General features: G+C 36.0%; 1 protein-coding gene across 5 annotated transcripts in view; it reads right to left on the reverse strand.

Annotated features, from left to right (window-relative positions):
- kif16ba (kinesin family member 16Ba) overlaps positions 1–18,155 on the reverse strand; it is a 96,206-nt gene that overhangs the window by 27,219 nt on the left and 50,832 nt on the right. Inside the window, exons 18-26 of one of the 5 annotated variants that reach the window (XM_088934076.1) lie at positions 16,133–16,165; positions 15,728–15,781; positions 13,688–15,046; positions 12,369–12,527; positions 11,538–11,643; positions 10,653–10,703; positions 9,813–9,863; positions 3,948–4,070; positions 1,761–1,850 (exon numbers count right to left, since the gene is read on the reverse strand). In XM_088934076.1, the coding sequence (XP_088790202.1) occupies positions 1,761–1,850; positions 3,948–4,070; positions 9,813–9,863; positions 10,653–10,703; positions 11,538–11,643; positions 12,369–12,527; positions 13,688–15,046; positions 15,728–15,781; positions 16,133–16,165 (2,026 nt within the window). Of the gene's footprint in view, positions 1–1,760; positions 1,851–3,947; positions 4,074–5,009; positions 8,601–9,812; positions 9,864–10,652; positions 10,704–11,537; positions 11,644–12,368; positions 12,528–13,687; positions 15,047–15,727; positions 15,782–16,132; positions 16,166–18,155 lie in introns of those variants that run through there. The other 4 variants (XM_088934075.1, XM_088934077.1, XM_088934079.1 and 1 more) reach the window with 4 other exon arrangements.

The raw sequence follows: 18,155 nt of genomic DNA on the forward strand, positions 1-18,155 counted from the left end.
ACACACATCTCCGTGACCCGCAGACTTCTTAATGGACCAATGGGGGAATGCAGTAGACATGATACTTCAGCGATTCAAAATAGAGACTGGGAGAAACTGCCTCCTGACACCTCAGAGAACCCTGTAAAATGCATCAGATCATCAGAATACTCAGAAAAACAATGATTAAGTCCATGAACAAACATCCACTGCCTTTCTATCAAGTGAATGCAGTCTCCTCTCTTGTGCGGTTTTATGAGATTCATTAGCTTTCCTGGATTTAAAGAAAGCATTACCAGAAACAAAACAATAGGGAGATAATTTAATGCACAGTATGCTTCCACATCTGTGAAACTACCTACTCCAGTTAAGAATTTTCATTGCGAGGTAATAAAAATGCATTAGTTTCCCTGGTAAAATGTAGTGGTGAGGATGATTTAGGTGTTCTATGTGTTATCAGGGCTGCACTGCCAACATTTAAAATCAGCGAGTCGAGATGACTTCGAGGCCGTTCATGACAGGTCAACTGTTGCTTAAGAAAAAGAGTAGCATTTCTGACATTTCCTACACAGTACTTCTTTCAGTGCATTAAGTGTTTTTAATGGTTTCTTTAACATATAGTATGTATAGTGTATCTTATATTTATATCTATAGTTACATCTATATTTATATTCATATGTGTGATATGAGTGTGATACGATTTTCTGTGTACTGTTCTGTTCTAGTTTGTTCTTGTGCGTCCGGACTGTGAGTAACTCTTGTATTGTACTATTATTATATAATTCGTTACACTGTGGCTGTGTTGTGTGTGTTAAGCTGCTGTTGCACTGCAATTTCCCTCACGGGATCAATAAAGTATCTATCTATCTATCTATCTATCTATCTATCTATCTATCTATCTATCTAGTATGATAGAACAATCTGTGAATGTTGTCTTGCTTGGTTGAACTCCAGTCACAGTTATTTGAAACATAGTGGTTTTAATTCATGAAACAAAGAACAGGTCCACTATTATCATTCTAAAGCTTTTCTTTGACTGAACCTAGTTTTATAACATGTATATGAGAATTACATATATTACATTAGATAAATTACAATATTTCATTCAACTGCATTTAGCTGTAGAGCATTTAGGCTCTACATGCCAGAACTGACTCCACATGACTGGGCTTACTGTGAGGCAGCAGTGTTAACTGCCATGCAATCATGCCACCAATAATATTTATAATAAAAAGAAAAAAATAAAGGTGTATTACAATGGATCTGAGAAATCCTTTTCAGAATTGGCAACAGGTTATAAATCTCAGCAGAAAGCCAAGATGAAAGCTTAAAAGATGAAAGGAAAAAATTATTAAGAACTGAACCTGGACTTCTAAAAGACCTGTTTGAAAAACACCTGTCGGTAGATGTTAGTAAAAGGTGTGGTTTTCTTTGAGCTGAAAGATGATAGGAGACGAACATATAGAGAATGAGATCAAATTTTCTTTCACTTCATTCGGGGCCCAATCATTTCGCATTAAAAACATTAGACTTGCACTTACCTATTTTTTAAAGTCAGTCAAAAACATTCATTGCAGTAGTTGAAAACCCAAAGGTTTTTTAAATTCTCTGACACTTTAAAAATTGTAACCTGCATTTCTACTCAATACTCAAATTGTGTATTCAGTTCCTGTACAATGCATATTACTTAAAGTGACACTTTATAACTTAAAGTGACATTACACTCATAACAAATAGAAAATAGAGAAAAAATAAAAAATATTAATAATTCAGTGCCTTACCTCTGGATATTTCAATTTGAGTGTTTTGTGCATTTCGCGAAAACGACTGTATCTTCTAAACACAGTCCACGTTTCTTCCAAGGCTGTGATCTACAGTATTAATAAATAAAAGGTTTGACTACAGTAAAACAATGGATATAAATGTAAAAGATTTGCATACATTCCCTGTATAAGACTATTTTTGTAGAGTATTTTTGAAAATGTCTATGCAGTAAAATATGTAAAATGTCTGGATAGGCAAGTACACGAAAGAAGACTACATTTGTAATTGTTCAAAAAAAAAAAAGAAGAGCAGACCAGAGAATGAATAACAGATGATATATTGACCTCTAAGTTGAAAACGGAACAAGGACAGCTGCACAAGTTTTACTGTAGACCTACTTTAGGAGAAGCTCAGGAAACTGGGAGGAAAGAAACCAGAAACAATATTTGGGCCTTGACAATGTAGTAAGGAGCTCCTAATGTAAAGTTAACAATCTAAAAAAGAAAACACTCAGCTTTGCAGATTGCCAATTCTGCTGTTTAAAGGGATGAATACTTCATTGTTTAAAGGAATATTTAAGAAGGTTACATTTTTACTCCATGCTGTACTTACAGCATGTAACAGAGATTCAAGATACAAAGGTTTGTTGAATGCAACCCAGTTATATTCCCCACTCCATAAAGAGGCTGAGTAGCCCTGGTCACTTTCAGGTCTGCAAAGACAAGGCTTTTTATGCCTTGGAAACTAAATACTTCAATTCAATTAAAAAAACACAACTAACAAGCTAAAAAACAAGCTTTTTGGGTGAAAAAAGCTTTAACTATATGACATGCTGACTCACAATCCAAGGTATAAATTTTTTTTTAAAACCACCTCTCTCTTTGATGGCTTTGTGTTATATAAGCTATTAGTGCTGATCGGAAAGTGCAGAGTGGCAGCACTGCAAAACAAAAAAGAGCTAAATTTAAGACGTAAAGGGACTATTTGTTCATTATATACAGACAGGGAGCAAAATAATGTTGGAATTCTTTAATTCATTAAGCAAATTTATTAAAATTGAGGACACGGAATAATACGAAAAAAACATTAATCTGCAGCCTTTTCAAAATACGTCCCACAAGTCAGTTTTAAAGCATCTAATATAAGATGTTATGAAAATCTGAATCAAGAAAATATTTCAGAGGTCTTTAGTTTAAACCATTAAACTTCACTAGGAATAGCAAAGGATAACATCTTTGGGTGACTAATAGGCAGCTGGTTGAATATGCCATACAAAATCACACACACATTCTAATTAGATCATTTATGAAGTCTGCAGCTCAATCTGACATTTAGAAAAAAATGAAAATGTTTTTCTACATCTCTCTTATGCATGCTTTTTTATTATACTCAGATGCGTATTCCAAAAAAGATTCATAACTCATAAACCTTTTCTAAACATTCATATGATGAAAGGGTAATTCATGAGCTGTGATGAATTTAATCTCTATAATTGTCTTATCACATGGACTGCAGAGATCCGAGCACCTTTCTCTTCATCTAGAAATTAGAAAAATGTAACTTGTGGAAATATTTATATTAGCCCAAGTAAAATAACAGAATAACACAGAAAAGTAAACTGATGCAATAAAAAACAACAAATGCTTATAACACTGAAATATATTTAAAACATCATTCTAAAATATGGTTTTGGACTGTAATAAAGATTTTTTAAGCATTAGTATTCAAAAGATCCACATGACAGGATTTGTCATTGATGTTTTAAGTACTAATTAAATATCTTAAGCTGAAGAAGTATATTGGCAAGAAGGAAACTCTTCGTACAATCTGGATGGTCTTTGGTATGCTAAAACTCATTTCTCAAAAGGCAATATATGTGACTGCATTTACATGCTGTTCTGTAACCCATAGTCTTTTGATAAGTGAAACCTGATTGCACAATTCAACTAGTAATTTTCTGTACTGAATAGCACTACTCATCTAAGATGAGAAATTTGTTTGAAGACCTGCCTGGGTACTTCAGTGCTGAATATGTGGGATTTATTTCCCAGAGATGTGCAAATTATTCTGTGAAAAGATAATTTTCACTTTCACTTGCACATTTTGCATATTAAGAAAGCAATAACATGTTTCCATCAACAGTACATCTAGGATGGCCATTTATGAATGAATGCAGAATAAGAAGAATAGGAATCAGAGCTCACCTTTACTTCAAATTCGTAGTGCTCATCTTTCCCTTGTCCACGCAGAACATAGCGTGGAATACTAATTTTAACTGGGTCCTTCAGGCTGTATGGGCTGGGTCCCAGAGGACGAGAAATAAGCCACTGCTAAAAGCAGATGCCACAAAGAGAAAGCAGAAGGTAAACAGGATCAGTTTTAGTATAATACAATACTAAATGCTGGCAGTTTCAACAGACACAAAACCGATACGCATGGACAGAGACGTTGTCCACTCAACCCCAAAAACTATGTTTCAATACGTCAAATTACATTCAACATTCCATATAAAAACATACATCCTTCATGTATTCCACAAAAACACAATCTCTTATCCACTTCACTCTTTCGTCCTCGTCCCTCTAAAGAGACATGCTTGAAACCACGGTAATGAGGACTGGTTGCAAGCGAGCTTGCTCCACTGCAGGAAAAGGCTAGGTTCCCAGTGAAGCATGCACACATCTCATGCCAGCGTAATCCAAATTAGGATTCCAATCATGGAAACCCTGTGTACAGCATCAATTTCGCAGGAGTGGAAAAATACACACTTGGAATGCTCTGATTCTTTACAAGAACTTATTTTGAAACGCTTAACAACAGGAGTTTAGAGTATTCCCAAGCGATCCATATAATGCATGAGAATCCATCCACAGATTTCTGTAGAACTTTGAATCTGACAGTTGAACCGAAAAGTACTTATTCAGCTGTCACAAAAAACCATGTACACAGGAAAAATATATGTTTTAAATGGTGCACTATAATGAAGATTATTTGCACAGAAATGCAGAGACCTTTTCTTCAAAAAGACTAATTGTCCTTTGATCTAGTTTCCTGTGCCATTACCTACCTGTAAGCTTGAACAGTGTAGATACTGTAGGTAGGCTGTGTTGAGATTCTTTAAATGAAAGCTTTAACTACAAAAACACTATTTTAAGCAACTCAGACAGCAAATGATACAAGCTGAGGAAGCTTTAAAAATGAATAGAGGAAGAGCAGAAATGTTCAGATAAATAGGATCTTTATTTAAATATCTTAAGGCATTTGGCATTACCTGTACAGTTTTATCGGGGCACATCATTTACATAAATGTTTATACACTACAATAAAAAGGATCTCCATCGCCACACATTACTTTATTTAGAAATGTTCTTCTGCTTTGTCATAAATTTATGAACAACAATTTTGCAGTAATAATATTGGGTGTTATAATAACTATATTAAGCAGAAAAATTAATTATGCTTTGAAGCATTGTTTCATGATAGGTGCATCATTGATGCTGACATCCAACTGGTGGGCGAGTCAAGGTTTTAATTTAATTCTATTTAGTTTAAAAAAAAAAAACAGTTAACAGCACACTTGCATGGCATACAGTTCCTACAATAAAATGTATTTTAATATTTAAAAATTAATTACAAAACATCTTCAAATGACAGTGTCTTTACATGCTTTCAAATCAACACTAAATTAAATTATTTCCATATGTACCCACATAAAGCTACCTTCTGGTAATAAGTGCAATCAAAAAAGAGTCTGTTCTCACAGAGTGAAACATTAAAAATAAACTAAAAAACAATCAAATAAATGAGTGATCTATTACATGTAATTAGCCTTCCAGCATCTACGCTTCATTCACACTTTTCTTCTTAAAAAATGCAAAAACCACAACTAATTCAGTAAGCCCTACATTTCAAATCACTGCGATATAATAGAAAAAAAGTATTCACAGCTGCTGCAGGTTAAATTGAACGTACTATGTGGTGCTCATTTTGTTGAAAGATTAAGTGCACTATACAGTATGCAATTTATGTAATGGAGTCACATGATAAAACTCACCATTTAATATTTCAATATTCCACAAATGTTGGCATTTTTTGTTCTGATGATTAGGTTTCCTTTACTTTTTCATACAGGTTAGACACTTTTTTCTAATAATATAATAATAAATGCATAGACTTTCAATTTCTACAATCCAAAAAGAAGACAAATTGAGTGGGGTGTGTGCACTTATTTTTGTAGGAAAGCTGTCGTTAAGTAAAAAATGAAGTAGTGTAAATGATACTATACCATAGCTGTAAGTAAATGCAAAGCTGATAACCCTGTCATTAGTAAATGATCAAGCATTGTCCTAGTTGTGCATGTATACAGTAGGTATAGGCCTATGAAGGAACAGATCACCGATGTTCATGTAATGTAACTTTCAAAATATAATCCATTTAATTTTTTTAATGAGTAAAATCATGGGTTCTTCTCTGTATACTGCTCATATACTTAAATATCTCCTATTATCAGGTACACAGGACCAGTAACAAAGAATCAAGTGAATCTACTGTATTTTTAATAATCTTTGGGAATATAAACTTGGATTTCTGTGCTTCCTTATAAATTTCAAGAAATAAATTGCTCAAATCTGTAATTGGCTTTGAAATTCCTCTTAAACGTTAAGCCTATGCATTCTTCTCATCTGGTATTGATCATCATTGCACTAAACATGTCATCAAACAGCTGACAAACTATTGATCAGAAAAGCTGCTTCTTCTGAAGTACCAAAAGTTAATTTCCACACTTCAGCTGGAAGGGACAAATTACCACATGAGTGAGAGGGGACAAGTGTGGATGAGTCTTCATGATCTTTTTGCTCTGAGTGACTACCCTCACTATTGGCAAAAACAAGTTCAAGTTTTGTTGAACTCTCCTTGTCTGCAACAAGCACACACCGGAGGTCTGAACGGCACATAAGCAAAATCTGATCAAACTGGGCTCTTTTTGGCAGAATCACAATTGACCCTGGAATGGGATAAAAAACTGTGTCTTCTTGCACAAGTCCAATGTGTGTGTTAGTGAGAACAAACTGTGTTAATGGTGTATGATGTGCATGTGACTTTACCTCAGCTATCACAGTGGTGTACAAGAGTATATTAACATTTCCCAGTGAGGGTTTGTTTTTCAACATATTTCCATGAAGCACATAAACTAGGTCAGCGAGAACCTTTTTGAATTTTGAGCTGACTCGAACTCCAACAGTTAGAGTGAGGTCAGTGATTTCATACTCCCAGTTAATTGAGAGCTGCATGAGATCTCCCCGAAGAAGTGGGTGACTTTTATAGTTGGCATCATCTGCTTTGCGAAGCAAAACTCTCAATAATGCCTGACAAACCTCTTGGGAAAGATGCTTGTTGTAAGTGCAGATTGTCAATATAGTATCTTCTGAATGTCCCAAAACTCTAAGATTTTGTCCAGCAAAACCTATGTGAACTTCCTTAATGAGCTCAAGAGGGAGCCAATGGAATATTTCTAAAATGTTGCTGTTATTATTCTCCAAGTTAGTGTTTGAGGTTAATGCAAACATGACAGAATCATACAAAAGCAGTAAACCAGGCTGTGGAACAGGTTGCTTACAATTAGCCACTGCAAGCCAGTATATACCACGGAGTTGTTTATGAGTCACAGCAGAATGTGGTAAGACACAGTCTAGACAGGCTAAAAAGTTTTGCAAAGGGAGAGTTTGAAGCTTACGAAGATCTCTGGGATACTGTACTAGCCTTTGGCAGAGCACTGAAATATTTTCACATTTAATTGCCATCACAGAAGTCACTGGTGATCCAAGATAACCTGCGACATTCTCTGATGGTGTTATATTACTAGGTTCACTCATATTATAGAGATGAATTTTAGGAGAGTCTAAGATGCACGCAGGTTTTGGCCTGATATCAGGTTTTAAAGTCACTTCAAGATGTACCTTATGTACAAACGGCAAATCTTTTATGGCTGAATACATTTGTCCATACCAGCTGCTCCTGCACTGAAAGTCTCCCTTCCGAACCTGCCTAACAACTTCCTGAGTATTTTGCAGACAACGGCTAGCATCTTTATAAATACAAGACAGTTTGCTAATGAAGTACCCAAGGCCAGAGTTCTGCTCAGTTTCCAGTTCCTCAGAAACAATGTCTGTCTTTGAAAACTTCTGTTCTAACCCCATCTCATTTTCGTAAGAGACCTGGGAGATCACAGAGTGACCAAATTGGTCTTCTTTGGGGACTTCAGCTGATGCGATGTACTCCTGTACAGGGACTTCAGATTGTATATTGGCCACAGGGAGAAGGGGTCTATTAGTATGTTCTTGCTCAGGCTCTGTATTAGCAAGATGTGGGTTGGTCAAATAGTCTAACAAGGTCCCTCCAGGTTCAGACTCCGAGCAACTGTGCCTTAAGACAGCCAGGAGATCAGTGCTCTTGTTAGTTTGTCTGCTCTCCGTGTGACACAGATTGTTGCTATTTCCATCACTCCCTGCAAAGATGGATGCATATTTCCATTGCTGAACTCCAATTTCTCTCCAATCATAGTTATCCTGATGTAGCTTCAGCTCTGCTTGTAATTCCACTGGCATTTTATCAGGAGTTGATTTATGAGGTAGCAAATCCCACTCTTCTGCAGTCTGTTTTGTCGCGGTTTTCTTTTCCCTGGCAATGTGACCCTTTTCCATGTCATTACCATACCCCCAATCATATGGCCAGTGTAGCTCATTAAGACAACATATCCCCTTCTGCTCTTCAGATCTTGGTCTTTTTTCACAGGCCCTTAGAAAAGCAGCATCCATTCCAAGGAGAGATGGGATGCTATGCCTTGGTGTGGTAGTTGTCTGTGTAAAAAGAGGGTTCTTTGGCTTATGTTCAATTAGCTGGTTTAATGCTTGAGATGTTAATCTATTTTTATTGCACTTGTATCTATGTTTATAATAAGAATTTTAAAAGTACAGAAATGAAACAGGAAGATTCAGAAGACAGTATTTTGTTACAGATGAGGGTGAAGTTTGATTTTTAGATCCCGTGTACAATTACTAATGTATCCATTTTTCTTGGCACCAACTGCTTTCCTGACTGTCAAATATAAGCTCTCATTAATGGCACTGATTGCAAAGCCCAAATTCATCTGCCTCTTATCCTTTAATTATTAGTCACAGACAGGTTTGCCCATTCTTTTATCACATCATACAGAGAGAAACCTTCTGCAGTCACTGTTAATATCACACTCATTGAAATCTGCAGTTTTCAGTCTGATTGGAATACTTTAATGAATCACAATTGTCCATTTTCTTTTTCAGCAAAAGATGTACAAACTTCTGTTCCAAACTGCTGTTGAGCATGATGCATAAATCAATCTGATTTCATCTACCAATCCCTGCCTACTGGTAATTCAGCTCCCTGCCTGCTGTAATGATAGGTTGGCAAATTAAAGTTAATACCTGTCCACATTAATAGATGGATTACACAAAAGAGCTATGATTTTGTCTTCAAAATAGGTACTGTTTGCATATTGCTTCCTCCCTTACAATGGGTCTTCAGATACTACTATATACGAGACTTACGTGCTCAGATGTAACTGCATTTCAACCAAACCAACCAAGAGTCAGTAATATTTAGCATTTTAAGCAATGGACAGAAATATGCATTTAATTACCTGCCTCCTCTTTATTTTTTTATAAAGTTCATCTACATCCACTGTAGTGGAGATAAAGAAAAAATGGTCTAGTATGTAGAGAATTTGTCCTCACACAGAATTTAAAAATATTAAGCTCCTGAAGAATAAATTCAGTTCATGAGAAAGTGCTACATGGCCTAGAAAAATTGGATACTACCATGGATTAAGAGTCCACCACCTTTCTGATCAAAACATGCACAAAACATGAGGAAGGACTGTGTTTTAATTTGACTTGATTTTGTGCTTTTAACTCATTTTGCAGTATTCTACTGCATATTATTCCCAATTTATTTAAGCACTGCCATACATTTAACTTGAAAGTCATCACAGCTTTGCCCCGCACTGTAAGGTCATGAAATAACATGCTCCTTACCTCATATTTTTGTTTACGTGGGTCAACACCGTTATGAGATTTTTCATCTTCCTGCAAAGGGAATTTTTTATGATTACTTCTAGCATTGTAATTGCTTAAGTACACACTTTTAAGGCAATAACACATTACGAGTTTGTCGTTTAGAAAGGTGTCCTGAGGAACGAGGACAAATGGAGAACACTTAGAAACAGCCAGTTGACTGACAAAAGATGATTATGAAGCAGATGAAGACCTGGCAGTGCTGGACAACATTTTAGAATTTGTACTAAGATTATCATTAGCAATTACACAATTACAAACCATTTGGATTCAAATACATGTCAATACCACTATATGGAATTACAACAAGGTACAGTACAACAAAGGATTGCTAGAGGGTTTTTTTGGCATCCACATTGCCAAAACTATCACATAGCCCTTTTAAAAGTACTGCTTTGAGAGATATCCCTTTATACTATTACACTTTAAAATGTAAACTACTTTTTTATGTAACCTTTTATGTATCAGGTTTTATATATTCAATATTATGTCATGTAATACTTTAGCATGGCTTAATTCAATAGCAGCATTTAAAGCTGGCTTGAATGAAAAAACGTTTAAGGTCTTATTTAGCAAAGACGGCCCAGCAGTACAGTGGTTTAAAAAGCCAAACACTTTTTACATGACTGACATTCTGTATTATCTGCATCCAATGGTACTGTATGCTTGATTAAAGTAGCAAAGAACATTTTTTTGCATTACAATGCTCTACTCACAAAACCCTTTCAATAGGCAGCACATTTTCAAAATGTGTTATACAGTGCACAATCATGTTCCCCTAGTAAATGGACACTTGCTTACCTCATCTGTCAGTTTAAGAGAGCTTCCATCATTACTAGACTGTTCTTCTTCCTGCAGAAGGGGAAAAATTTTAATTTATAGACATTAAAAACATGGGAGAAAGACTTTAATTTACATATGTTGAACATTGGTCTTGATTTTTTTGGTTTTTCATATATGACTGTTAATTATGGGTATAATAAAAAATGACTTGCATATTTGTCAACTGCTGTTGTGCTTACTGAACCTTATAAAGTGTCACTGTCTACCAAATAAATTGCTGTCTTGTTTTGGGAGCATCACCCTTCTGGAAATACTTCTGTAGCCTGTTAAAAAGGAATGGAAAGACTGAATAATGGTCCTTTGCAAAGACGTGTATCCCAGGCAAACCCCAAACATTTTAATCATTTTTACCTTCTATAGTTCTCCCTGTTGATACAGAGAATGAAACATAGATATACTGTACATTTAGTATTTAGTAACTAAGGCAGCAGCTCCACTGACGTTTAAGAATATGTAAAACAAGTATACAATCATTTCTGCCTGGCAGTTTCCATACATTTCAAAATGACGGTCTTTATTTTTAACTTGAGTTGAAAAAAACAAAAGATCTAAATAACTGAATTATTAAACAGGCATACTGTTAGAATGAAAAAAAATACAATAACACAAATTTAGGAAAAGCCACCTATTAAGGCTCAGCTGCTTCATTTTACTGCAGAGAAGAATACCCCCCAAATATTGAACCAGCAAAAAAAAAAGTCTATGTCCTTATTCCTCTTTGTCACCAAATCTCTCCCCACCACATCTATCACAGAAAGAAACAAAAAACCTCATTGGGTTCCACGTACACCAGATGGAACAAATGTTTATCTTTTTGGGAACATACAGTATTATAGACTATACCTTCAATGTTTCTGTTGACAGCGAAAGCTCAATGTTATTGTCACCATTGGTCTGATTCAATTTCTGCAGTCGTCTTTGCACTTCTTCTTCAATGTATGCATTGATCCTGGTTCGTTGTAAAGGATACACTCATTAAACCAGTGGAAAGGAACAAAGGATTTTCACTCTTTAGGACAAAAGGCTTTTAATCTAAATGATTTGAAAAACTGGAACAAAGCCTATATGTTTATTTTCAGCTTCTCAGTGCTGTTCATTTTGTATTTAATAGCTATTTTAATTATTAAGCATACAGCAGTAAGGGGCTGGAGACTTCTAACTGTTCATGGACAAAAGAAGAATAAACGGAAAATTAATTTATTTTAACCATTTACTAGATTTAAGGGACGAATAGCCTGAACATCTGCAAGAGATTAAAGCCATTCAACCAGATTTGAAATTAAACAGGTTTTGCCCATGTGGATTCTGACCATCTTGAATTATTGAAAATTCCGTCAGGACAAAGAAAGAGAAATGTAATTTACTTTAGAAAAGCTTGGCAGTTTTGAACTTTTTCACTAAGCAATCCTTAAAAACATGGAAACAAAAGAATGGGAATAAAATGCATTCGACACCTAATAGAATCAATAGCGATCACAGTATAATGTTACAAACATGACTGTACTATGGTGCGTTTAATCATGAGATCAAAATCTATTATACTACATATACTTTAAGGGGCTATTTGCATGTTATACCATTTTCATAATAATTTCCAATGCTGTATAAATATAGTAGATTTATTTTTAGTCATATCAGAGATCCAAATTGAAACAGATCTAACAAACCACCTACCTGTCATCCACCACTGGAATCAGGCTTGGCAGGGACTGTTTAGGGCTCACGGGTGAGCTGCTGTGACTTGACTTTTCATCACTTCCTGTGTAGAGACTTCTCAAAGCACCATCATTTTCACAGATCTTTTGTTTGAGTTGCTGAATTTCACGCTCCAGTCTTGTTATCAGGAAAGAAAGAACCATACGTGTTATTCCCAGTTCTAAAACTCATTGCACCTCTAATCTACGCCTTATTAATGGCCTTATGCTGATCATGAGCACAGCAGCAACATCACTTCTGCATTTTCCCAATAACCTGCCAATTTTACTATTAATCATATTGTATTTTACTTAAGAAAGTGTCATGTAATGGTATTTTTTGGCATTATCATGTACTGTATTTCCACAGCCTTGCAAGACATTACTATGGACATAAAATACAAAAGGATTAAACACCCTATTATCTAATATGCTGAATGAAATGAGCTGTGTGGCAGTAAGAAAGCAGGTGATTCCTATGATCTCTAATTACTTAAGAATTATGAATAGTTATGGCAGCAAATCAGCAAAATAGTTAAAAATTATTCAATATTAGAAGATGTGAACATAAACCACCTGCAAACATGACTGAGAACACAAGCAAATTCACCCTTTTTAATTTTAGAAGAGGGGTAAATAAAATCCAACATGATTTAAATTGACATGCACATATTTTTCATCATTGCATCTTTGCTAATTTATAACTTTGAGCACCCCTCTTTACCTTAAAGATGCCACTAATGAAATTATGCAGGGGGACTGATTGTACTTGCACATTTATCTCCAGTTTAACAGGAGTTTAATGCAAGGTGAAGTTTGCTATAATGAAATTGCTTCCCTCAAGGTGGTGCAAACAAAAGTACTGCAAATATATTAAAAACCTGTCTGAAAAGCAGCAAATTAAATTATAATAGCATGTAAATAACAAAAAAGCAACCCAGTGTGAAGGAACTCATATTGACTTTACCTATGTAAAAGCCAATAAAAATGCATTTGTGCTGCTTAAATCCAATATCTTATTAACTTGATATCAGAAGTCTTACGGCCCTAAAAAGCAGGAGCAGGATAATGACAGCGTATGCATTTAACAGTCCAGCTTCCATGTCTTTGAGTAAAATATTTAAAGGTAAATTAAAAATTTCTTTTTGAAGCTGATCCTATTTTAAGAGACCATTTTTTCTTTTTAATTAACAGATTTATCAATAATAGACCGCAAACATCTTTGTAGCAACAGTGCACAAAATAATTATAAATGAAAAGAAGCTCTGATTACACATTGGAGCCAAACTGCAACCTCACCTCTCTCTGTCTTGTTCTAGTGCTTTATGCTCAGCTTCCAGGCTGGCCTGCAGCCCCACTTGTTCTTCACTGTGGTGCAATGAAGCCAGCTTCCGTTTCTGCTCCTCGATCTCCAGCTCAATAGTTGACTGACGTTGCAGAGCTGAATGCCTGCGCTCCAGCTTCGCAACAGCCTGTTCTAGAGCCTCCCTCTGCTGCTTCTCCTTAGACTCCAAGATCTCTTTCTCTTTCCTGCGCACCTTCTCTTCCTGGCGAGCAACATTGGCAGTGAACTCATATGTCTCCTGAAGTTGCTGCAGCTGGTCAGCACTGGCACAGTACAGCGCCAGCTGCTCTGCCTTTTCTTCAATCTCCTTCTCTATCTGGTACAAGGTGTTGTCCAGCCCTGGAAGACCCTTCTCCACAATTTCAGCAGACCTCTGCTTCTCCTCTGTAATGGTGGGAAGGTGATTTTCAGTGAGGCAGTGAAGCTGGCGTTCTTTGTACTGTAACCGTTGCTCAGCTTGCTTAATCCGCTCTTTCTCCTGGGCAACATTGGCTGCATCCAGAGTTCCTTTTTCCTGTGTCTCTCTCAGAACTTTTTGGTGTTCTTCATGCACTCGGAGGAGATGGCCTAGAGCCTTCCGCTCGCTGGAGATATCCTTCTCCAGGTGGTCTTTCTGCTGAAGCAGTCTCTGCTCCAAGAGCTGAAGCTGCTCCAACTGCTTCATCTTGAAGCTCATGTACCTCTGCTTGGCGTTCTTAACATCGTCATGTTCTTCGTCTCCGTCTGGACGAGCCTCCTTTGCCTTGAGGAGAACCCCTCGGATTTCCTCCAAGATCCTTTTCTCCTCCTCCACCCTCTGCACATCATCCCTTTTTAGCAATCTGATCATCTCCTGCTTCTCCCGCAGTTGTTCCTCAAGTCGAAATACCAAGCTGAGCTGCTCTTGCTCCTGCTTCTCCAGTCTCCTCTTCTCTAGCTCCATCTTGATGGACTGCTCATCTCTCTCCCTCTTGAGCTTCTCTAGCTCCCGGAAGATCTCCATCTTCTCTGCCTTCTCCTTCTGGTGGATCTCCTGCAGCCTCTCCTGCTCCTTTTGCACACGAATGTGGATCTCCTCTTCTTGTTTCTTCTTCTGCAGCTCCATCTCCTGCTGCTCCCGCAGTCGCTCCTCTTCAAACCGTTCTTTTTCAGCAAGCAGATCCTTCAGCCGGCTTTCAATGTCTTGACTCCTTCGCTTGAGGCTTTCCTCCTGTTTCCTGATGCGCAGCTGTACCTGCTCTGACTCTTTGCGCTGGGATTCCACCTCCTGCTGCATGCGCTCCAGTTCAGCCTTCTCACACTTTTGCTTCTCTTCCATCTCTTTGATCAGTTTCCTTCAAATAAACACATTTCCCATAATTATCAATGACATTAGACCTTTACCTGTTTCTTTCATAATCACGGTATGGTATAATTTTATATTTATACAACTAGTATAAACCTCTATATTACTAATAATAGAGGTTTCCTATATGTGCTGTGTTATTGGGAAAAAATGGTGATGTAAGTGACCTTGCAAGAGGCTTGACGTTTGATGCATGTACCTCCAGCGTATGGATGGCAATAAGAGCAGACCTGGCTTATGTGTCAGTTCAGACAGCTTTAATGTTTCACAAGCAACGGTTGGAAAATAAAAACAACAGAAAGTACAATTCAGTCTGCAACAAGCTACCAAACCAAAGTGACAGATGTGAGATTTCACTTCTTGTGAAATGTAATCCCATAAGTCTCTGGACATCTGTGAACATCTAGTAGATTCAATTCCATGAAGTGTAGAAGTTATAATCACCACTGTATTTGGACTTATCTCTTAGTTATGCTCTCTTTTTTTGGTATGGTAGAATTTGAGAGGGTCTTTTAAAATCTTTGCTTATAAGCCACAAGCACAGTGGTAGACATAAAAATAGAAAATAAAATGTGTAATCATAGATGATGTAGAAGGTTCTTCTTAAACTAAAATGGGTTTCTACAGTATTGAAAAGTTTCATTCTAATAATAATAATACATTTTAATACCTTTTATTCTCCAACTTTTCTAGTTCCTCTCGTTGTTGTCTTTCAAATTCCAGCCTAATAACAAGAGACATACAGGTTACTATAAACTAGCTGGTGCAGAAACCATACAGCAACAAGGCATGCATAATGAACATGAAGTTAATGGAAAAAGACTAATAAAGCACCCAAACTGGAGGGTTAAATATTCAAATTTTACATTGCTATCAGCTTTACAAGTTATCACAATTATAGCCATCTTCTAAAACCAAGCAGTTAAAAGGGCAAATGAAGGGATATGACAACAGAAGGCAACACTATCCAACACAAAAGTCTAAAATACAAGTCAACCAAGATAAATGCATCCTTCAAGTTAGGTTAGCTGCATGCACTCAAAGTAATCAATACAGAAACACTAGGTTTGTCTACCTTAGACATATTGGTCCCTTTACAGTGAAGAGACTGCCAGAGGAGGTTCAGAGAAAGCAAAGACATCCATTAAGACAAGTCATGGGTCAAACATTAATCAAAAAGCATGCAGCAAAATGTGCAAGCAGACACCTTTAACCACACAATATTAATGGTGAATAGAAATCACTTCTAAAAATGTTAGAAAAACAGAAGCTTAAAATAACAGGAGAAAGAAACTGGAGCTAAGTCTGATATTCCCTGTTTGAAACTACTGCATATTGTCTAATGTGCTAATTATCACATTTTAATGAAAGCAGATCTTTTTCATACCATTGATGAAATAGAAACAAATAACATAACAGAAAACGTTATAACTTGAACAATGTATTTTAATTAAAACTAATGTGAAAATTGCTATACTGTAATCATAATAGCAATTCAGACAAAAAGTCAAAATTGTCTAAAATAATTAACTGAATTCCAGAAAACAAGAGGGTCACATTTATTCTGTGTATTATTTAAAATAGAATACAACAGAAATAAGATTTTCTTCTTTGAAAGTCCAATGAAGGCCACCAGAAACGGATCTCCAAAGATTTTGCCATTTCTCTGGGGTATAAAAGGAGGCAGTGCGAAGGTAAGATACTAGGTAAGAGCATGCACTATTAGCCCAAGGCAACAGCTGGAGACCTCTGACACCAACTGGCATCTTGAGGACATAAAGTGTCAAAAACTACCATTCACCATCACCTTCATGAGTATTCTGACTGGGTTGCAAGGAAGAAGCCTCTTCTGTAGGTGAACTATATCTGCATGGTCATTGGAACCACATCTTATGGTCAGTTTATATAATCTGTCTGGTGTCTATTAGTTTTTGCAGTTGTTTTGCATCTATGGGTCCTGAAACCCTTATTACAATGGGGGGGGGGGGGGAATCATGAACTTCAGTATATTGAGGGACATTACAACTAAATCTCAGGTTATTTTCGCCTAAGGTGCGGATGTTTACCTGAAATTGGACATTCCAGCTTGACAATGAAACAAACCATACAATCACTTCATTATATCCAGTAAATAAATCTAGAGGGTACTATATCTACAACAATCAAACTAGTAATGTTAAAAAGAAACCAGATTTTAATTCCTAGGTTTTGCTGAGCTGTGATCTAGTACTATTAAGATTAAATAGAGACTTTACATGTTGTTTGAACTTTAGTGAGGAAGCTTTTACAACCATCTACAGTACATCAACCCATTTGATTTTAAACTAACAGTTCCATGAAAGGCAATCTCCACATTTTCAAGCCAATCACTGCAGTCAGGTGGCATAATTGATTTTCTTTTTTCTAAATTTATTTAATGTTTTTTTTTTTCTTGAGAAGTAATTTCTATCCAATAGTAATTTAGAAAAAAAAATCCAATCGAAGTGCAACAGTCTCAGTCTTATTACTGGAACATGGACAGCATCTCAAAACAAGCCAGTTCCTTAAAACAACCAGCAGTCTTAAGCGACACGTCTGTGAAAGCACAATAAGACTCGATGTGCCTAGAATCAAAATACTGAGTTATATCTAAAAATACAACACTACACAATTAAACACTAGCAAGGTTATACAGGCAGGTCTTCTGTGCTGTTAATTTAAAAGTTTTTTTTGTCTTTGTTTGTTTCAGACGTTTATAACATGTTACTGTAACACTACAATACATGTTTCTTACTATCTTCATTTAAACTGCATTTGTCAACATATTTTGTCTCTTTTGTGTTACATTTTGTGAAAATTATTATTCATTCATTATTATTTATTATTATTTTCCCTTCTGTTTAAAGTATCTAAAAAATAAATAATAGCTTCATTTTTGCTGAATTTTAAAGTGGACATTTTTGCATACTGTAATTTTGCATATAAACTATTCCACAATTCAGAACATTACAATAAAGTCACTTCATTAAAGTGACACAAGTTTTCATCTTAATGCTTACCTACTATTCAATGTTAACCAAACAAGCTTCCTGTTGTTTATAATCAATCTTATTATCTTA

This window comes from Atractosteus spatula, chromosome 15 (assembly GCF_055471065.1).
Source record: "Atractosteus spatula isolate fAtrSpa1 chromosome 15, fAtrSpa1.hap1, whole genome shotgun sequence".
In the NCBI taxonomy this organism is placed as follows: Eukaryota; Metazoa; Chordata; class Actinopteri; order Semionotiformes; family Lepisosteidae; genus Atractosteus; species Atractosteus spatula.